Source organism: Gossypium hirsutum, chromosome A13 (assembly GCF_007990345.1).
Source record: "Gossypium hirsutum isolate 1008001.06 chromosome A13, Gossypium_hirsutum_v2.1, whole genome shotgun sequence".
NCBI lineage: Eukaryota > Viridiplantae > Streptophyta > Magnoliopsida > Malvales > Malvaceae > Gossypium > Gossypium hirsutum.
Genome location: NC_053436.1, coordinates 89,329,647 through 89,347,032, shown reverse-complemented (window position 1 = coordinate 89,347,032; position 17,386 = coordinate 89,329,647). Strand labels below are relative to the sequence as shown.

Sequence of the window (17,386 nt, the reverse complement as noted above, 5' to 3'; positions counted from 1 at the left end):
TTGGAGTAGATTATTTTGATACATACTCTCTTGTGACTGAGATCTCAACCATTCGTGTCTTGTTTGCTTTAGCTTCTATTCATAATTTGCTAGTACAATAGATGGATATGAAGACAACTTTCTTGAATGGTGATTTGGACGAGGAGATTTACATGGAGTAACCTCCAGGATTTGTAGCACCTGATATGGAAGATAAAGTTTGTAGACTCAAAAATCTTTGTATGGTCCCAAACAAGCTCCAAAACAATGGTATGAGAAATTTCATAAAACTATTCTTAACTTTGGTTTTATTGTTAATGGTGCAGATGCATGTATGTATTTTAAGATGTTTGGTTCTAATTGTGTCATCATAAGTTTGTATATAGATGACATGTTAATTTTCAGTACTAATATAGAAGTCATTAACAAAACCAAAAAATTCTTATCTACCAAGTTTGATATGACTAATTTGGGAGAGGTAAATGTAATCTTAGGGGTTAAGGTTACTAAATTAGAAAAAGGGATTTTCTTTAAATCAATCTCACTATATAGAGAAAGTGTTAAAGAAGTTTAATAGTTTTGACATAATTCCTGTGAAAATTCCTTTTTATTCTAGCATACAACTGATAAAGAATAAAGGAAATAGTGTTTCTCAATCAAAGTATACTAAAATTATTGGAAGCCTCATGTTTTTGATGAACTACACTCGGTCTAATATTGCTTATGCTGTCAATAGACTAAGTAGATATACCCATAATCCTAACAATGAGCATTTAAATGCTCTAAAGCATTTGCTTAAATACCTATAACTCGGAAGTTAGAATTTTTCGAATACCCTGTAGTCTTAAAAGGATATTGTGATGCAAACTGGGTAACTGATAATGATGATATTATATTTACAAATAGGTATGTATTTACTTGGGGTAGAGCAGCTATTTCTTGGAAGTCTGCTAAACAAACCTGTATTGCTCGTTTGATAATGGAATTAGAGTTTATAGCTCTTGATTTAGCCAAACAAGAGGTCGAGAGGCTTAGTAATCTACTTGTAGAGATTCCTTTGTGGAGAAAACCAACACATCCCGTACCTCTATTATGTGACCCACAAGTGCAGTTCTGATAGTTAAGCTTACAATGGTAAGAAGAGACATTCAAATAAGACATGAATTTGTGAGACATTTAATCAAGAATTGAGTACTTGCTTTGGAGTGCGTGAGGTTTGAAAGGAACCTAGTTGATCCACTAACCAAAGGGTTAAGTAGGAAAATGATTTTTGATTCATCGAGGGGGATGAGTCTTAAGCCTAGTGGTTAAGGAATTCATGGTGGATACCTAACTTAGTTTTCTCAGTTCAATGTGGTCAAATGAAACGATGGAAAGACTCATATTGTATATTTTTATCTATCCTTATGGAAAATGATGTACATGCATAAGGTTGAGTTCTTACTCTTAATGAATTCGTATCCCAGGGTTTGGGTGGTCCTATTGAGACATACTTAATGAATTCACCAAATTTAAATTTGAGAGGATGAGCTTAACAAACGCTCTTACTAATTTCATAGTCCTAATTCAAGTAGTTTATATTGAGATAGACTTGATGAAATAACTTACGTAAATGTGAAAAACTAGCCAACTTATATGAAAGACATTGGATCGTCTTTCTAAAGCACCTGCCAGCATCCCAAGGTGTATTGGCTAAAACTTGTTGATCTATCGTGTAACATCAATTGACTCTGAGATTAGTTGTATATCATGAGTTAACCCCTACCTTAACAAGACAAGTTCAAGATTCGTTCACTAGTTAAAAAGATGAATCACTCATTTTTCTATGTACTAGTTCAAATCTACAAGATACTAGTGCTATAACACCCCTTACCCGTATTCAACGCCGGAACATGGTACGATGCATTACCGGATTTATCACACGAACAAACATACAATTTCAGGTTATAAATTTGCATCCAAAATAAAACAATTTGCATTTAATCATAAAGTCCCTGATACGAGCCTACAAGGCCCAAACCGTGCATTGAAAGTGGTTCAGGAGTAAACCGAAAACTTTAGACAATTTTACAAAACATAGAAAATTTTCCACTAAATAGGGGTCACACGCCCGTGTGGGCAGGCAGTGTGGTCACATACGCCCATGTCCTGACCCCGTCTAAATCTCTAACTTGTAACTCATGAACAAAATGAGATAACATGGCCAAGTCACACACCCGTGTGGAAAATTAATTTTATAAAATAGGTGCAGACTTCACACGGCCAGGGCATACGCCTGTGTTCGAGGCCGTCTGTCCACATGGCTGAGGCACATGCCCGTGTCTCTGCTCATGTGCTCAATTCTGAGCATTCTGTTTCTCAAAATTTAGGTGCAGGGGACACACGGCCTAAACACATGCCCGTGGGGCAAGCCGTATGCCACACAAGGCCTAGACACACGCCAGTGTATCTACCTGTGTGGACAAAAATAAGGTTATTTACCAAGTCATTTTGCAACCCTTTAATGCACACACCTACACAACGTTACATAGCACCTATCCAAGCATATATATACAACCAAACATCCACAACCAAGACATCAACACATCATTCATGAAATGCATCATTATATGAATATACTTATAACTAATATTAGCCCATTTCCATTGGCCTTATACAAAATGAGCTTCTAACCGATATAAGCCAACACATTTGGCCAAATCAATTATGACACATAACAAAATGACCAAGTCCCCCATACATGTCATAACTCAAAATTTTGAATTCATTGATACCAAAATAATTGTTGATAGTGTGAATGGATCTCCGACGGTCTCCGAACCCGAGCTAGCTTGCTGACACTATAAGATAAGAGAAAGAAAGGGGAGTAAGCTATATAGCTTAGTAAGTTCATATGCAAATAATAAGTATTTTAACCATACCTTAATCATGCAATTTATATAATGTGGGATAGCATAGTTGATATTAAGATCTCATAGTCATAACTTGCTCAATCACAACCTTACCAAGAGTTCATCACCTATCAAGTTTATTACTTATGAGTTTTACGTACATACCTGTACCAACTCGTAACATAACCACATCCTTTCACCTCTCCGTCATACCCGTTGAACACTTGGAATATTATCGGATACTCGAAAAATCTTACACGTAAGTGCCATATATGTAGCTAAAGCTACCTCTTATCTCATAACACATATAGGCACGCTCTCGACCTATTTATGGGCCTCCTCACACAAGCTGTCAGTCAGGACGTGGCTATACAATGCTGCTCACACAAGCTGTCAAGTATCCACAACATATGCCGGAATACCCAGCCACTGGTAGGACGTACGAGACTAGCACCCGAATCACATAAACACATATACACATGGGTTCCTAGTGACATGTCATTCGTATCCTATTCTATTCCTAAGGTTCAACCGGGATTTTCGCTTGTCGAAACTTTGTCAAATTCGTTCAAAGAGTCAATCACACAATTCATGCAATATTAAAACATTTGAAACATAAAAATAACATTATATTATTTACATATGAACTTACCTCAGTACAAAAATATTAGAATTGGACCTAATCGTCAAACACTTTGTTTTCCCTCGATCTAGGTCCAAACCTCGTTTTTCGTGATCTATAATAAAAAAATTAACTCATTTAATACTCACATTATTCAATTTGGCCCAAAAATCATATTATGGAAAATTTACATTTTTTCCCCTAATGTTTCACATTTTTACAATTTAGTCCCTAGGCTCGTAAAATGAAATGCATTCAATTTCTTCAAAACCCAAGCTTAGCCGAACCATTTTCATACTCATATCATCCCAAATTTTCCACTTAATCACACTTTTACTACTCATTTTATAACTTTTACAAATAAGTCCTTTTTAACATTTTTATCGGAAATCACTTAGCAAAAGTTGTTTATCTAACACCAAACATGCATTTTCTACCATTAGGCATCAAAATTCAGAAATATCTAACATGGTTAAAATTTTAAACTTCATCTTTCTATCAAATTAGTCCTTGAAATAGCTAGATTAGGTTACAAGGATCTCAAAAATATAAAAATCATTAAAAACGGGGCTAGAACGAACTTAAAATTGAGCTTGAAAGCTTGGGAAACCCATCTATGTCCTCTGTTGTGATTTTCAGCCATGGGAGGATGAAATTGAGAAGATGACATCTTTTATTTGTTAAATTTTATCTTTATTAGCCAAATGACCAAAATGCCTTTCACTTAAAACTTTGAACTTTTATCTAACCGTGTCCATTTTTGTCCAATTTAAAGTATAATGGTCTAATTACCATTTAAAGATCTCCAATTTAAAATTTCATATCAATTAGACACCTCTAGCTTCTAGAACACACATTTTGCACTTATTGCAGTTTAGTCCTATTAGTCAAATTAGACACCTTATCGATAAAATTTCTTAACGAAATTTTCACACAATCATTCAATAATAATGTAGACCTTAAAACAATATCACAATAAATATTTCTACTTCCAATTCTTGGTCTCAAAACCATTGTTTCGATTTGACCTTAAAACAGGTTGTTACAAGTGCTTAAGAGGCTAATTTCATTGTTGTTCTTCTCACGTTGTACTTTTTCTCATGTTCACAAAAATTTCCAATTATTTTGCATTTGTAGGGGAATGTTGGTAATGCAAAGTGGGCAATCCCACATTGGTTGAAAAAAGGCTTCTAAGAGAGTTTAAATATAACATTGCCTCTTACCTTCATTGAGTAATTGGGGCTAAAGGCCCAACACACGCGTGCTACCGCCCAACTCAGTCCATGTCCATGTTAACACGTACCGCAGGTGTTTCTTTTTGGATAAAATTTCTATTTTTTTGTTTTATTATTTTCAGAATATTTTTAGTTGCGAAAAATCCTCTAACTGTTACAGAAACGTCTCATCAGTTTCTGGGTGTTGCACTTTTTGTGGAAACTGACACAATGCATTTTACCATTTTTCCCATTTAGAAAATAGTTCAAATAGCAAGTCATTCTCCTTATTTTACACAACAAGGAAAACAACAACCTCATTCTTCTTTTCTCAGCTCGTCTGTTTTCTTTTCTGGTCAAATTTCCCAACCAAATCCTCAATTTTATTTTCTAGCCTATTTTTTCGATTCCTTTCGAGGAGAGTAATACCAATTGTGTTCCATATTTTTTATTCAAGTGTACCAATACTGAAGTACTATTTTAAGCTTGGGGGCGACGTCCACTACAAGATTACACTGATTAGACGGATTTGCTTCTAAGAAAGGGGTTCTTCCACAACATAGTGATTACTTTATTCATTTATGCTCAGTTTATTTTTCGTGTTAATACTAATGATTTCGTTTTGCAGTAGTATATTTCCAACAATCGTTACACTACCACCAGTTCATCAAAGGAAGATGATGGCGTTGCATCCAGATTCAAGAATAGGTTTCGTTTTTTAAAAAAGAATTTTAAATAAATTTTTTGGCCACTATTCTAAGTTAACTAAGGAGATAATTTATTCTATTATATTTTATGTTTAATTTATACAGATCATGTAAAAAAATTTAGTTGTTAAATATATATTAATAAAAAATATTTTAGATTAATATGTTAAAAGTATTAAATTAATTTAAAATTTTATATCCATGATAATTATAATTATATTGATAAATTTTATAATTGAATTGTTAAAATATTAATAATAAAATTAAAATAAATTATGGAAGTATGTAAAAATAGTTAGGCACCTTCTCTGTATATAAAATATATAATTTAAAATTATTAGATCGCTATAAGAAAAAAAAGATTCTTTTGGAAAGAACAGAAGAAAATAAAGTTGTTTAAAGTCGTAGAATTGTTGCTGATGAGTGGAAGTGGGATTGGGACTCTATTGATCGTCGTTTCAAGCCTGATCAAAGTCTAAATCCTATTTTATTATGAAAATATTGAAAATCATTAGATATTATTATTTTCACATTCGAGAACTAAGAGACAAGGAAAGACTATCCATTTCAAGACCAGGGAATATTAGTAGAGACACACTAAAAGAATCTATAACTGACACTGACACAATACTAAATTAATGGATTGACCCAGAAATCATCCAGAGGAACATAGTTTTGCTGATGGTGGCTGTGCGACAGCTCAGAATTTGGTAACACTGCTTCCCAATCCAAACCTTCTATCATCTGTGGCTGCTCCAAGTAACTCTGCGTTTCCCAACATGAAACTAAATAGTTGTCTGTACCCATACTATATTTGTCATCAACTGCTACAAGGTTGGAGCCTGATGGAGAAAAACAAGAATAAGCGGGTGGTTCCAGCAAGTCATCTATTGTAGAAACCGGTGAGTCCAACAAAATATTCGTCAACATCAATGAGGAATCAGTGTCAGACGAATTCTCCACCATACTGGAATTGGTTTCTGTTGTTGATGTAGTTGCAGCTGTTGAATTTTTGTTCTCCGATGTTACTCTCTTCTTCAAGCGAGTGTTCCAGTAGTTCTTTATATCATTGTCTGTTCTTTGTGGGAGCCTTGCTGCTATTGCTGACCATCTGATATAATAATTAATCAAAATTTCAGCAAATATATATCATCCCAACTATAACCTTACATTTATGGCTGTGCTACTAACCGATTTCCTAGTATCTTTTGCAGGCGGATTATGGTTTCTTCTTCTTCCCTGGTAAAGTTTCCTCGCCTTATATTAGGCCTCAAGTAATTCATCCAACGAAGTCTGGAACTCTTCCCTGATCTTTGCAACCCTACAAATCAAAAGGTAATTAATACTCTAATCACAAAATCTAAACGATATTTAAGTTGAGTTTTTTCATTTCATGATTTAAGTTGAAAGCTTCAAAGGAGATGTCTAATATACCAGCATGTTTGGGCATTTCATTCCAATTCCAGATCCCATATCTCACAATATAAGCAATCAGCTTCTGATCTTCATCACGACTCCATGTTCCTTTCTTCAGATACGGTTGTCTCACCATCTTTCGGACTACTCTGTAACTTAATTCTTCAATTACTTACTGAATCTCTCAGTTCCATCTATTTATATAGGATGTAAATAATGATCCAAAGATTCAATTCGTCAAAGACGCGGGTCAGTAGTACGTTCCTTCCTAGATCCTGTGGTTTATGTTTGAATTACTTTCAGGCAAACGAGTTGACTTGGAAAAATGGATCCGCTCAATGAGTCTTCTTTTTATTCCATAAATATTGTCAAGGTTTACATTTTTATATGCAGAAAGCATGAGACCACATCAGTAAAAGACAAATGTATTGCATGTATACGTCTTAGAAAAGAATCATAGGGGTTCTGTATCTTCTGGGAATTAAGTAAATAGTCGATGCACTGCTCCAAAATTAAGTAAACAGATGAATATTTTATTATTTGTCAGTCTAAAATTTGGAGCTGCCACTAATCAAATATTTATTTCTCCTTCGGGGAGTAAAAAGTCAATCTAAAATTAATATAAAAGAAGAAGACTGACATGGTCTAATTTCTGTATGAAATCATAGAAATCTGAATCTGTTTTCTCAATCTCAAGTCTCTCCTCTTTACTAATCTTCTAACAGACATTTATGTTCACACCAAAGAGTTCGAGAAGACAATGAAAATTGAAAGCAATTCATTTAGAAATCCAGGGAAAATTATTTATTTATCTTTTATAATAAAATTCACATCTCATCAATGATTTATTTTTGGATATTTAAAAATATATTTTACAATTATATTAAATTATTTTTTTGTTCATTTAAATTCAAGTTAAATAATATAAATCTAAAATTTATCTAAACTCAGACTCAACCAAACCATAAAACACCCAAGCCATTAACAATAATAATATTTTTTTTGAATGTAATAATTAGGAAGCATATAATATATATGAGTTAACTGGAACTAGAATATTTTAATTTCACAACTAGAATCTAAATACTATCATATATTATTATTTTAATTCTTGAATTTTATTTTATTTTTATTATATCTTAAACGAGATATGTATCACTTTAGAATCTTGTTTTTGGAGTTTAAATCTCCACTTACAATGTGCCAAACAATTTTCCTATGTATGTAAATTATTATCATGTCCATCATTAGTAAAATAACATAAAAAAAAAACATTCACAAACGTGTTTACGATGTTGTAACGTGTCGTTCTAGTGTTGTAAAATAATAATAAATTAATAAAAAGAGACATTTGGCAGCATCTTCAATTTGTTTGTGCAGTTTTTTACACCACTAACAGTTAGACAAAATAATCACTACGTATGCAATAGATAGATAGATAAATATTCATATAGGATAATTTTTTGATATACTAACAGTGAAGTTTGTTAAAGCCAATTACATGGGTCAAATGTAACTCCATTGCAACTTAGTTTGTATATGGCAAGTCAATATAACTTGACATATTTGATTGGCATCTTTTGACTTGTTGGGCTCTTTAATAGAACATTTTTAAAGACTTTTAGTAGTACTTTATTGAGACCCAATTATGGAGAAAAGCAAGTCAAGTAAGGATATGTAAAAGACTTTTAATATAATCAATTTTCTTTACACAAAGAGATTTGTTTTTCTTAAAAGACTATATTAAGAATGTCTATGATTATTCCATTTCACATATATAATACAATGTCAATTCTTTTGGAATAAATAAGGGTAATTTAGGTATCATAAATTAAGGGCGAGGTAATTTACACATTAAAAATTAAGGGTAATTTAGATATTATGAAAAAAATCTAATTAATTATTTTAATTATTATTGTATTTTAATTATTTGCACTTTTTTTTTAATCTGTTGGATGTTACTTTTTAGTATTTATTTAAAGTAATTGTATTTTAAATATCATATTTATTCTTAAATTATTTTTATTAGCTTTTTTATTTAATTTTTTTAACAATTTAATTTTTATACACATGTTTGCATGCAACAAATTAAATTTAATATTTTTTTAAGATAGGAATTATGAATAGTTTAAATTTTATTGTTAAACATTTTAATTTAATATTTTTAACTAAATTTTATAATATTTTAATTATAAATGTTTAATCTATATCTAATATAAAAACAACTCTATATAAGAGCCATTGAAATTAATGGGGATACTTTGATTATTTTAAAATGTTAGTAGGAATAATTTAAATGTTTTCTTAATTTCATTATTTTAAATGTTAGTAGGAATAAATCTTAAATTTATATATGAACTTTTATTTAATGTGTAATTGTATACATGAATTTTAATTTGGTGCAATTATATACGTGAAACTCTAATTGTGGTTCAAATGTATACTTGAAACTCTAATTTTGATTTAATCATACACATTTAAAGAAATAGATATATCAATTTATTTTTATATTAGATAAATATAATTATTTATGTATGCAATATATACACATAAAATGACGTTATATCAATAATTGTGTTAATAATTTACAAGAATTGGAATTGGATCAAATTAAAATTTCATGTATAAAATTACACAAAATTAAAGTTTATATATACAATTACACATTAAATCATAGTTTATTTATAATTTTAAAATTTATTTTTTTTATTTATACGAGGTATAAAATCATTTCCTAAGAGTCCAATAGAAATAAAAAAGGGTTAAAATTGACTTTAGCATTTAGGATTTATAGAGGTACATAAGATTATTGTTTTAAATAAAATGATAAAAATAAGTATTGCCTAATTTATGTTATATTTTCTTCTATTTTAGGTTTAACTTTTTTACACCTTGAAATAGTATATAATTATCATTTACAATTTATTTTTTTATGAATAATTTTATATCTATAATATTTTCAGGTTTAATTTGAATAAATAGGAGTAAATGAGATAAAAAGTAAGTTTTAAGATTTAATTTGGTATTTATTATTATAATTAAATGTTAATATTTAATTTCATATAATTCATTATTTTTTAAAAATTTACAATTTCCAATTACTTTCTTTTTTTTCGGGTAACTAAGTCATTCTTTTCTAATGACAGAAGTAAAGTAGTGTGAAAGAGAAACAAAAACTCATCTAATAGTCATTTTTTTATAGAACATCACGGTGAAAATAATCTCAGTAAGTCAATGTTTTATAGGCTCAAGCATCTTCTAGAGGAGAGGAGATAGAAGCCGCTCTCCCTTTATCTTCTAACTTTAAGCCATATCTAAGATAATAAATACCCTATTAGATAAAACACATTAGTAAATAAATATAAATATAAATAAATAAATATTTATATTTAAAAATCATATACAAAAAATCAATTAAATAAATAAGATTATAAAAATCAGAAATCAAATAAAAGGATCGAGTTTTACTAGATGTTGAGGCATATTTAACACAGTTTCCTTAAGATAGATTCGGCCACTCCTATGGTACTTGGAGAGATGTTGGTCGACTGTCTTCCAGGATACAACGACAAGATAATCAAAGCAGTAGCACCTCTGCAGTGATCAACGAACAAACCTTGCCTTCTTCTATCATCGAAACATTGGAAAATATGGAGAGGAAAAAGAGAAGAATTTTGAAGAACAAAATAAACTCAGTGAGAGAGTGTGTAAAAAATTCTAAAGAATTCTTAGGCTTTAATAAGCATTCAGTATGAAGGAATTTTAGAAATTTCCATGAATAAAGATATAAAATCTGCATTAATGAGCCTTTAAATCAATTTGAATAAAATAAAATCAAATTGATTGGAATAAAATAAAATCAAGATAAATGTCCTTTTAAAACAGATTCTGTATATTTGTTGCTGAGAAAAATAAATTTCGTGTTGGGTTAAAATATCCACAGGGCCATTTTGGAGAGGTTTGTTGATTGCACAACTGCACATATGATGCAAAACCATAATAAACTGGATGCGAAAACAATTTGCATTTGCATCATGCCGTTGGTAAAAGACATGCCCACCATTCCTATGTCGGTCTTTATTGCCAACATGCAAGCCCGGTTCCAGTATAGGGTGTTGAACAGGAAAGCAGGGTGTCATTAATAATCTATTATGTTGTAAAGATATATTATCAAGTTTAATGTGATAAGTTATTGTATAATAGTTCCTTTGTTTTTATATGTTAAATTTGTTAATTAAAATAATTAGAGAAATGAGACTTTGTAAATTGTTTGTTAAATTGTTAAGTATTGTGTGTGGTAACACTCGAGATTCAAACCTAGTGAATCAGGTCTGGTTGAGGGTGTTATAGAGCCAACACTTATAGTTCTTTTTGGTACTACTTTGACAAATCCTTCTAAATATAGAACAGTTATTGGAAGTCTCCAATACTTGTGCGTCACTCGCCTTGATATTACCGTTGCTGTTAATAAGTTATCTCAATTCATGCATCAACCTACAATTGATCATTGGAATGCTGTCAAGCGCTTGCTTTGCTATATTTCTGGTATAGTTGATAATGGTCTTGCCTTGCACCATCTCACATCTTTATCTTTTCATGCCCTCTTCGGCGCTGACTAGGCTGGTAATAAGGATGACTACACCTCCACCAGTGCTTATATTATTTACCTAGGTCACAATCCGATTTCCTGGTCATCTAAGAAACAACACACAATTGCACACTCCTCTACTGAATTTGAATATCGTGTTGTCGCCTCTCTTGCTGTTGAGTTACGTTGGATTTGTTCTCTTCTAACTGAGCTTGGAATTAATGTTCCCGCTACTCTTGTAATCTATTGTTACAATGTTGGTGCAACTCATCTTTGTTCCAATCCTATCTTCCATTCATGAATAAAGCATGTTGCAATTAATTATCATTTTATTCGGGATCAAGTACAAGGTGGAGCTTTACATGTTAGTCATGTGTCCTCAGAAGATCAACTAGTCGATGTCTTAACCAAGCCTCTTCTGCGTACTCGCTTTCAACTTTTGAAGATCAAGATTAGACGCTCCTCTTGAGCTCCATCTTTAGGGGGCATATTAGAGGAACTAATTTATTAATTATTTAATTGTGTATTTCTGTAATTATGTTGTTAGGTGCTATTAATATTCTGAATTGATAATAAATCTCACAGATTAGGTAATTAGCTAAATTTAGAATATTTGATTGGTTTGGTCAAACAACCCAATCTCATCATGTATATATATATTACCTTTAATCAATAAAATCAAGACATTATTCTCAATATTTTTAGTATTTACCTATTTAAATTTCTTTTTACTCACAATTTAAATTATTTTTTTATTTAAATTTCATACATATTGCATTATTTGTTGTATGTTATTTATAAACGCACTCATACGTTATGAATACATGGTTTTCATATGCATATGTAACAACCCGTTTTCCAGTAATGTCAAAAACGATGGTTTTAGGACCACAATTTTGACATGTAAGTCCATAAATATTAATCACTTAATATAAATGAGGTCATTAATGTCATATTAAAATTTAATTTTGAAATTTTTACGTTTGGTTAGTTAATTAAAGAAAAAGGATTAAATCATAAAAAATGTTAAAATTGATCGCTATTAGTTTATTTGGGTCAATTGAATGGGGAAAACATTGTGGTATGGATTTACATAGCAAAATAGCCGTTTTTAATGTTGGTGGCCGGTTTTAAAGCTTAGTGTATTAAGTTTTATAAGTAAATTGTTAATTAAATTAAAGTTTAAGAATTAATAATAAAATAAAGGAAGTGACATCCATTATCTTCTTTCTTTCATTATTTTTCAACTGAAACAAAAACCATAAAACCTTCATTTTTGAAGCTAAAGGTTCCTCAAAGCTAAGACTCTTGCATGTAAGTGTTTTTTTGGTCTGATTTCATGAATTTTATGTTTTTAAAATTATTTTAGCTTAATCTAGCTAACTTGGGAGTTAATTCGCAAAACTGTTAAAAGTTTAGGGACTTACCATGAATGATTTAAGGGTATTTGTGGGCTTAATTGATAAATTAATGAGGTATGTAACACCCCAAACTCAGTATAAACGTTATGGCCGAATTAGGAGATGTCACAAAGAAGGGGTTTGAAAACAAATTGATTCCATCAACTAACCACTAATAGAACTCACATTCCTTCATGTTTATACAGAAAATATTATTTTAACAATTCATTTGTAAAAGCACTTATTACAGCGGAAGTTAAACAAATCCAAAACATTTTAGAAACCCGTTTTGTATTTTTAGAAAACTTCTCTTTTTGGCGTAAAATCCATTTCCGTAAAATATTTTATCAAGCATAGATCATATCGAGCATATCAAACCAAAACAAGTTAAAAACCCATACAGTCTAAAAATTACAACTCTTAGAATTAAATTTCAAATTATTAAATACCATAAATTAATAAATCTAAACAATTTTACAGAAGAGTAGTCACCGCCGAGTCCCTGCTGCATCGATCCGTTTAAGACTATGGATTACCTGATAATACAGACAAACAAATGTGAGTTTACGTAAACTCAGTGTGTAACCCAATAGAATTAAGCATGCAATCATACAGAATCTTATACACAGTCAGAACAGATACAGGTGCAGATTTGGGCTCAAGCCCATTTTAGATACAGATACAGTAAACAGAATCAGCCAATTAGAATCCTACCCCAATCCTCTACACACCATCTCCAACCATCCCAACACACCATGTAGGGTTAAAAACACCCACCCATCCCTACACACCAGGTTGTGCCATTACGACACATATCAAATATAATGCAACCAAGCTGCTAGATAAGAGGCGATGACTGCCATACAGAACACTTCCTCCATCAATACGAAATCTACCCCATAATCATATACAGAATAGATATAGAATAACAAATACAGAATTAACATATTAACATGCTTATATATACAGATAGCAGTTATGTAATTATCATAGTAATTAGACATGCATATTCATACTCAACCAGTGTTTCAGACTATCAGGTCACATTATTTTAGGGTTTAGTTAGCCTTTACAGACCCTACCGAAGGCTTACAGTCGATTGGGACGACCCGTACGACCCTAGGAGAAATTTTAAAAATTTTGGCCCACATGTTCGTGTAGGCCAACACGCCCAGATTGGCCTTACCCATGTGGCCTACACGGCCTGGCCCAAGAATCCACACGCCAGTGTGACACGCCCGTGTGGCCCACACGTCTAACTCGGCCTAGCCCATGTGACTCACACGGTCACACTTGAACCATCACACGGCCGTGTGCTGTGCACGGCCATGCCTTTGTCAACCACACAGTTGTGTCCTCGTACACGGCCTACCATACAAGTGACCACAAGCCTGTGTGGCGTCAATAGTGCAGTTTTTTGGTTTTTACCGAAACCTTATTTTTTTACGTTTCGGGTACACACCTGGTACGATTTTGATGAGAAAGCACTTCCGAGACCAGCAAAACCTAAATTCGACACCATCATACCCAAAAATAAGTATTAAAACTCAATTGAACCGAACCAACGAAGATTGACAACGAAGGAACTTAAGCATACGCTACTTACCCAACTTCACGATCAAACCCGACTGCGGTTTGCAGAGGCAGAACTTTGTTTGTCACGATTCGCTGCCAAAACCCAAAATCATATTAATGAGAAAACTAAAATTGATATAATAGTTAAAATAATTACCCCTAAAACGAACAAGTTCACTACTCTTACCTACTAGCACACGAAGAACTCAGAGAGTTATAACGCTGACCTTAGAAGAGCAATATTGATAGAACAATGAAAAGGGAAGAAATTTCCTTGAATTGAAAAAAGGTAAAACGGCTGAAAGGGAGGAAAAGAACGTCAGTTTTCTGGAAAGAAAGAATTTTGAAAAAATAAAAATCTAAATAAAATTATCCTCAAATCCCCCTCTTTTTCTTCCACTAAACCACTAACTCACAACATTCTCACAATTCCAGCTCTACCGAAACTCTTATCAGACGACTGAACAAAAATAATACCCTCGCTCTCGCAAGGATTCAAACACAAAACCTTCAACACAGTAACACCCTCACCACTTGAATCAGCAAGCTCATTCTAATATGGAATTACAAATAATTACATATAGGCCCAAAGAACAAAGGTAGAGCTTAGATCCAAAAATAGCCAAAATTTGTTAAAGGTAAGGCTTGAACTTAGGACCTCTCAAACACTCCCAGAACACTTAACCACTGAAGCAATTGCACATTTATGTGAAGTGCTTACAAAAACATAAATAAAAAGATCAGGGCGTTACAAGGTTGATAGATAAATAGAAGCATTTTTTAAGTGGTTTTAGTAATTTTAATGTTCAATGATTTAATTGTTAAAATAGTAAAGATCACATGGAGTTAGTGTGAAATTTTGTGACTTGAGGCTATTTAGGATGATAATGTAATAGTTTTAGCTTTAATTATGAAAAATAAACTTGTTTCGATTTTAGGGACTAAATTGAATAATATGTAAAAGTTTGAGGCAATTGAGAAAATGGTAAATAGGAAGACATATGCATTAAATTGAATAAATTGAAAGCTAATAAATTCAAATAAACTATTTTATAGATCAAGATTCAGTAGAAAGTCGAGGAAAAGGGAAAATTGTTAATTAGTCATTGAATTTTTATTATCTCTATAGTTTAGCCCTGATAAGTTCATACGGTTTAGTTTAGTTTAAATTGAAATGTTATATTGATTGTGACTTGTGGTTATTTTATATTTTAGTTATAATTAAACTGTTATAAATTGTTGTGAGTTGAAAAAGTAATTGGCTTGAGTATGGTTAATACGATGATATGTTTTGAGCCCGATGAACGTAGGATAGGATACAATTGGCATGCCAATAGGTTACGTTGTGCACTGTACGAGATTGATTGGTGATGAGACAATGATTACTGACTTGTTACTATCCACTGAATATACCGGAGTCTAGCATTTGTTACAGACTATCGTGTTATATTTACAGTGATTTTGGCATGTTACTGGGGGTGGATGTAAAGCCTACGGGCTTGGCATTTAGTACCCAGACGTGTTCTCAGTTGGTTTGGCTTGTTTGAGCTTTCTAGTGTGTTTTGGATGGATAACCGCGTATCCGTATCTGTTTTGTCGTTCATCGGGAAAATTTTTTATGGTTAGATAGATGACTTGTTATCAAATTATACAAATGTTTGCATGATTTTTCAATATAATCGTGACTTATATTGAATGATCTCTTATGATTGAATAGAGTACACAACTCGTGTATATATATATAAACTTACCTATTGAATGATTGTAGTTGATAGGATTATTGTTTATTAACCTTATTATTATATGTTTGCTATATTTATAGGTAAGTATTATTGTTTCAATCGTCGAATTTACTAAGCTCTATTGAAGCTTACTCATGTCAATTTCCCGTTTCTCTGTAGATAATGTTTTGTGAAACCGGGCGATCAAATCAACGTGAAGATCACACTATCCAGATATCTTTTGTTAGATTTTGATATGTTTACTTTTGGGTTATATGGCATGTAATAGGTGACTTTTTTTATATGATTTGGATACTTACTACTAGTGGTACATCTTATGTTTTGATGATGTTGTTTAAACTTGATTTTAGCTTACTTGTGTATACTTTTTTGGTTTTGGCTTGTAAATGTTCATATATATATGTTTTGGCTATTTTGTTTGTGTTCCTTATGAGTGAATGAATCATAGTAGAATTATAGGTGAATGGAATGAATGAATTGGTAAATTTGGCATGTGTTCATGGTAAGGACTTGTAAACTTTGAATGTGAATTGGTTGGTGTATGAAATGTGGTGCCATTGAGGGCATATTGGTTAGGCACTTAAGTTGTATGTTTTGGTATGTTTTAAGCTTGTTTGGATTAGTTTTAAAGGCATGTTAATGGTTGATTTTGGTTTGGATTCGCTTTGTGCCTGAGGTGAGAGAAATTGAACGTCGGTAATGGCAATGTGTCACAAAGAAAAGAAAGAAAAATAAAACTCACAGAATTTTACGTGGAAACCCTTTCGAGAAAAAACCACTGGCAGAGGAGAAGAAAATTCACTATATCAAATTCGAATGATGCAAGAGGAGAGAAGATTACGTCCATTTATAGGTTTAAAACCTTATTCTAATCAAAGTAAAAAAGAAGTAATGTAGTAAGGTTAAAACACCTTATTCTAATCATCATCAAATAGAGGAAGTAAACTTCTATACGAATTTCACTTGTGCAGCCTATACCGTGCTGTGGAGGCCTCTGGCCCTCACACCCCCAGTTGGGATCCCAGTCCAATATGTTGCTTATTGGGGATCTACAATGGGCTGCAGCCTTTGCCCTCATAGATCCCCCTATCTTGCCGCTTATATTTTATTTTTAACAGGAATTTTGGTCACACAACTCTAACATAAGGAATTGGTATTGGCTTGCTTTGTTTTGAAAGCTATTTTAGGTACACACGCCCGTGTGCCACTCATAGTCATACCATACAGCCGTGTGAACTATTTAATTTTGGTG

At 32.0% G+C, this 17,386-nt stretch overlaps 1 protein-coding gene across 1 annotated transcript; it reads right to left on the bottom strand.

The window, feature by feature from the left end:
- Positions 1–5,959: 5,959 nt before the first annotated feature.
- LOC107894735 (transcription factor MYB106) lies at positions 5,960–6,997 on the bottom strand. The gene is made up of 3 exons (XM_016819973.2): positions 6,848–6,997; positions 6,605–6,734; positions 5,960–6,524 (listed from the first exon to the last, which is right to left on the bottom strand). The coding sequence occupies exons 1-3, from the start codon at positions 6,963–6,965 to the stop codon at positions 6,044–6,046; spliced, it is 729 nt and encodes a 242-aa protein (XP_016675462.1). The 5' UTR covers positions 6,966–6,997; the 3' UTR covers positions 5,960–6,043.
- Positions 6,998–17,386: the final 10,389 nt, after the last annotated feature.